Source organism: Sorghum bicolor, chromosome 7, assembly GCF_000003195.3.
Source record: "Sorghum bicolor cultivar BTx623 chromosome 7, Sorghum_bicolor_NCBIv3, whole genome shotgun sequence".
Lineage (NCBI taxonomy): Eukaryota > Viridiplantae > Streptophyta > Magnoliopsida > Poales > Poaceae > Sorghum > Sorghum bicolor.
In genome coordinates, this window is record NC_012876.2 from 39,453,125 (window position 1) to 39,459,352 (window position 6,228).

Consider the following 6,228-nt stretch of genomic DNA (forward strand, 5'->3'; position numbering starts at 1 on the left):
TTGGTCAATGAAAATGGGGTGGCATGTCCCCCTTTCTAGAGGGGGTGGTGAGAATTTTGTTTTGTCAATTTCCAGAAATATCAAAAGGAGATTGTTGGATCCCATGATTACCATCTCCATCCCCATACAACAATTTATAGGGGAAGATGGAATAAGGCAATACATTATCCTTTATATATTGAGTTCTTGGTTAACAAATAACATGATAGATAGTCCCATACAACAGTTCGATTCCTTCATTTTTCACTGTCTTTGTGCTCCTCTCGTCAAATGAAGCTTAGAATTCGAGGAACATCAGCATGCTTGATAGGCTTTATGATGTAGTCCTTTGCTCCACCATCCAAGCACCTGTATATCATAAATATAATTTGCAATATTAGGCACTCATGCGGAATGTGTAATCAACTAAATTACAAATAATTTTGCATTTACTTACTTCTTAACTACTTCAGGACTTTTGTCAAATGAGGTAATCACCACTGGGAGGTGGCTCAACTTAGGTGATTTCTAAGTGGGAGAAAACATAAATGTTTTAGCTATTGTAGAGAATTATTTTTGAGATACTCAAAGACACTACAGAGAAAATATATTGTAGCAGTAAGGAAATCCAATGGCAAGAATGCTTAAAGTCTTCTTTTTTCTAAAAGGAAATGAGTGGTGTACCTTCATCTCCATCAGTAGGTCATATCCAGTCATATTTGGCATCCAATAATTAGATAGAATTAGCTTCACATTGTGTTCCTGTGAAAAAAAATCATACACATAAATAAATTCACTTGAACCAAGAGATTGTATTATACCAAGAGATACAAAACTTTGTAAAACTAAAGATGTACCGCATTCAGGAGCTCTAACGCTTGCAGAGGACCTTGAACAGCAATCACTAAAACAAATCAATCATCATATCACTTAGGCCACTAAAAAGAACAATTGCATAGTTGTACATGAACTATATATGAAGTACCCCAAAAATCACAGATATATATGGCTTTCAAAAAATGGTTCTAACTTCTTTTTAATTATTATTTCAAGTTGAATCTAATGAAACCAAATAAAAGAAACGCTATGGGAGAATGTAAGTACTTTTGAATTTTTTTTGCGTGACAACATGTACAGTAGGTTTGAGAGAGGTATCCCTTTAAAGATTTTTTTCCACAACAAAAGTAGAAGTCCATAATAACATATATATATATACCTTGAACATTATGGCCTCTTAAGAGATAAGATGTAACAAAGTAGTCAACTTGGCAATTTTCAACTATTAGCACCCAAGGAGAATTATTAGTGATGGTAGTCATCACACTTTTCCCCTTTGGATCATTTCCATTATTAGAGGTCGACATCACAAACCTCTGAGGTAAGTTGTTCATGTGATGCTATTGAGGAATATGAGACTCCGCATATGTATTTATAACATAACTCGATACCATAGGATATGCTTGTCATATAAATAAATGAACTAAAGCGGTGAAGCTAGATAGGCTTCAATCTCTATCTCTAGCAGGACTTGTAGCGATGGTGATGACAAGATAAAGATGTAGTCCATGGATAGATGTGAGATCCATCTATCATATATCGCAATACAAAAGATATAGCTTGCAAAAATTTGAGACATTGTATAACATATAAAATTTAGGAGCCATCATTTTTATTTAATAAATTATTTCACAGTTTCTTAAATTTACCACATCATTGTATATGTGTTGTTACTATATCACGATGAAGCACAAACATCATATTTAATGAACACACCATTTTCCCCTTGTTTCATTATAATACCAAGCAGGAGATGTAAGTATAGTATCGGAAGCCTTTGTCTTAGGGTGGCACACTAATTTTGACAAACACTATTTCATATAATGTCTTTCTTTGAAGTACCAAATGGTATTCTTAAGAAGTTAGACTTGAATAGGATAGGGATTTATAGATATGGACAACTAGAAGGAAGTCATACATCGAATAACTATCTTAAAGAGTACAAACAGAGGGGTTTACTTATTATTACATTACCACTTGATGGAATCACTTAGATCACACAACATCTAGCATAGCATCAGAAAGTGCATCAGCGAGCGTAGACTCCATCTCCTTAGGCAATCTTGAGCATAGGACAAGACCTATAATCCTCCCAACCATTGCCTTAGTAGTCATACAAAGGCTCATGACCTACCAAATAATTATCAATATGATTTGTATTGGCCACTGGCTCCCACGCTTTGCTTTGTGTTTGCTTCTCTATGGATATTATGGCATGTGGGGTAATTCTTATGTCTATTAAGTTATTCCGCAAGCGCACAGAATGTACATTTGTAGCGCTTCACTAAGGATGAGTATTCCAAGGTATCCTTGTTTGTTTTATACTAAGGGAAAGCGATAGCTAGGAATATTTAATAAAAGGGGGGTGAGATCCTTATGTCTACTACAATATAGTATCAAATAGTGAAGAAGGGGGTAAACAAATTACAAGAAGGATAGGTAAATGTGATAGCAAAGAGTCTAATCTAAAGATAATTAATATAGTGTTAGCTAGGTGTGACGACAATGAGTGACTTTAGGACTTGTATTTATCTAACTTTACTTCTATGAACTTAATCTTAACAAATACCTGGCATAACTAGATTGCTGCCTTGCTACTTGCGTGCGACGGATAGCCGAGACAGTAGAAGACAAAACCTCTACTAAAGTGACTACTTGGCTTATGGATGCCTTGCCTTTTAAGAACTAGCCCGAACATGGTCGGAAACCTATGAAGCTAGGTACAATCTATCACCTCTTGCTAGCACCCACGAATTGTCCATGCAGACCAGCGACAATCAAAGGTAAGACTAAGTATGAGCACCATGCTCATACTTACTCTCACAACTCTAGCTAATGCGTAGATAGCTAAAGCTCCTATGAAGAGATAGGACAATGATGCAAACATAAGGAGGTGTTATAGGAAACTAGTCTAACTAGGACAACTGTATTGCTAAGACAAGTGCACAACAAGACTATAATGAATATAGACTTGGAATAAGTGAACATAAGTAAAGTAAAGTAAGAATAATATATTGATAAGGGAAAAGTCTTACAAAAAAGATAAGGTACAAGAAATATACAGACTCTCCAGAAGACGACTCTAGAGACCCCGAGCTTCGCTCAACTAAACTCTAACTCCAACTCTAGACTAACTACTACTACTCTTGCTACTTGATCTCCCAATATATGGAGACTTGATGCGAACACAAGGTCGAGAAGTACCCTTGTGGTTCGTTATATGATGAGCGATTGTCAACGTGATCTATGAATAGGATGAGTTGGTGACTAACATCACCATGGCAAAAGCTATCTGTGCGACATGTCTATTGGCTTGTGGTGTGCAAGTGAGGAGCTTAGAGGCGGTGGTCGATGGTGAGAAGGTCAAGTAGAGACGTGCCATGCCGATGGACCTGAGGCGGTGAAGGGTGGACGTGAGGCTTGGACCGAGGGACCAGGAGGCTGGGTGACCAACTGCGGTGGCTGCCACCTGGGGCGTCAACGAGTGCAAGTGTACATGGGAGTGACCGTGTTGACCAAGTCAAGATGGCGGATGTGCGAGTCGAGCAAGGCTTAGGAGGACTTGGCGGGCCGACCAGTGGAGGGAAGCGATGACACGTGTTGAGTGGTGGGGGAAGCATATGGAGTACGCTAGTCGTGGCGAGTTATGTGGGTTTGGGCCTCAAAACACGGGCGGAGGTTCCGAGAAACGGATGATACGTGGCGGCACCGAGGAGTTAGCGTTGAGGCTAAGCTACCTCATGAAGGGCACGGTGGCCGTCGGATCTTGGTTTTGTCGAGTTGGACTAGAATGTTCCTGTGGCTAGTTAGTTCGCTCAAAAATATCTAGGGGTATTTGGGGAATGTGTAATAGGCCTATAAATAAGAGGGGGCTGCTCTTAACCCACCTCACCTCTTTCATTTTCATTTTCCATCTTCCTTTTTAGGTTTTCTCTTCCTCTACTTTTCTTGAGTGGGAGAGGTCCACAATTTGAGAGAATTGTGTATAAAATCATTTTGGCAGCGGGAAGGGTGGCCCTAACCACCTTGTGTCCTCCGGGATTCAGTTTGTGAATCATGTTCTTCGTGTTCTTCGAGTTATTCCCGAGTTCACCTTTTCCCCTTTTCTTTGGAGGCTCGATTCTTTGTTTTGAGACCGTTTTGATCTTATTTTGTTGCCTTGATTTGATCTATGACATGAGTTGAGCCTTTCCATCAAAGGAATTCGTGTAATTCCTCACGTGTTCGCAGATCGGGTTCAATCATGGTCTATGGTTGCAAAACTGGTGATTTTCGGGTTTTTGTGATTTCCTATTGATTGACTTGATATTGGGTGATGATCCTCTTGGAGTAGCCTACCAACTACGAGATGAACCTCTCTGCAAAGTTTCAAGTCGATCCGAGTTGATTTGGTCGAGTTTTGGGCTTCAAATCGATTTTGTGAAAATCTGCTCACAAATACAACACGTGTCCGCTATCAATCCCGGACGTGTCCGGTATTTTTAATTTCGAGCTGAAATTGTGCAGAGCCCTTGCCCTGCGGGTCTGGAAGCTATGGTTAAAATTTTATAATTTTTGGACACCGTTTGGTTGGGTTCTTGATTTTTCTCTGAAGATTGCTCTGTGCAGAAATACCAGATGCGTCCGGTCTCAATACCAGACGTGTCTGGTATTTCTAACCTTGGAATTTTGAGCTGACATTTTGTGGAGCCATTCCCTTGGTGTCTAGAACCTATAGTTAAAATTTCACATTTTTGGACATTGTTTGATAGGGTTTGTGATTTTTCTCCCAAGGTTGCTTTGTGCAGATTCAGCATACCGGACATGTCCGGTATTCGCTGACTGCACTCAGTTCAGCAACATCTCCGTTCTTGGTTCCGAATTTTGCGATGGGTTTCTACTGTTCCAAGGAACTTTTCTACGTACTCTTGTCATAAGTTGACTTGGGTATTTTAGATTCGATAACTCGTATCTCTTTAATATGAGTTGAGTGTCTTTTCTTCTCTCCTTCGATTCGGGAAAGTGATTTCAGGACAGCGGTGAAAAGTTTGCAAGAAATTTGAGGCTCCTATCGCCCCCTCTCTGGTCGCCGGTTCTGGTCCTGGAATTGGTATCAGAGCCGGTTAAGGATCACCTTAATCGGTCTGTGATCCACAAAAGCGACATGGAGCATGTTCGCAAACCGCCGTTTTTCAATGGGACCAACTATCCTTACTAGAAGATTCGCATGTCTGCGCATCTCTAGGGGATTGATTGGCTTGTCTGGGAGATTTGCGGGGATGCTACCTTCATTGTGCTTGAACTCTGTGCTTAGATCATGCAAGATCAAAAAGATCGGCACAACACAAATAGTAGAGCAAGAGCTGTTCTTTTCTTAAGTCTTTCACTTCCTGATTTTGAGCATGTCTGTGATTGTACTACTGCTCGAGAGATCTAGGTGAGGCTTCAGAGCTATCATGAGGGTACAGCCCATGTCATAACCATACTATATGAGACGTACAAGAGAGAGTACGAGAACTTCACTCAGCTTGATGGAGAGTCCATCGATGCCATGTTTTCTCACTTTCAGACGATTATCAACAAGATACGAACAAACAAGGCTCAGTTACCTTATGACGATCATGAGAGGGCTCTCAAGCTTCTATATGCCCTAGATCGAAAGGTATGAGATGTGAAGGTGTCCGCCATTATTGAGTCTTCGAACTATGACACCATCATCGTGGATGAGCTGTTCAGCAAGCTCAAGTCCACCGAGATCGACTACCAGACCCAAGCAAAGCTCAAGAATCCCTCTGCACCAACTATGTCTTTGGTCTTAGGTAACAGTTCAAGTTCTTTAGCTAACCCTTCACAGATGTCATTTGCCTTGTCTTCTTTGGTGTCTATCATAAAGGAACATTTGGAGACCCTTGGAGACGACGAGCTGGCATTGATCATCAGCCAGTTCTCATGGTTCCACAACAACCGCTTGAATCGCCATCGGGGTGGTGATCAAAATGTGGGCTGCTACAACTATGGAGATCCCGATCACTTCGTCGTCCACTGCCCCAAGAAGAACAACTACTCCTCTAACAAGTACGACTCTAGCAAGCACAAGGACAAGCACAACTACAACTCCGGCAAGCATAAGTCGAATAAGGGATTCGACAAGGAGGCACTCAAGAAGATGTACCGTAAGAAAGCCAAGGCTCAAGAGCATGCCTTCCTTGCTTC

The 6,228-nt window shown here is 40.8% G+C and overlaps 1 protein-coding gene across 1 annotated transcript; it reads right to left on the reverse strand.

Moving 5' to 3' along the window:
- Positions 232-1,343, reverse strand: LOC8069888 (two-component response regulator ORR12). Its single transcript, XM_002445355.2, has 5 exons — positions 1,196-1,343; positions 837-883; positions 664-741; positions 437-507; positions 232-348 (listed from the first exon to the last, which is right to left on the reverse strand). The coding sequence occupies exons 1-5, from the start codon at positions 1,341-1,343 to the stop codon at positions 267-269; spliced, it is 426 nt and encodes a 141-aa protein (XP_002445400.1). The 3' UTR covers positions 232-266.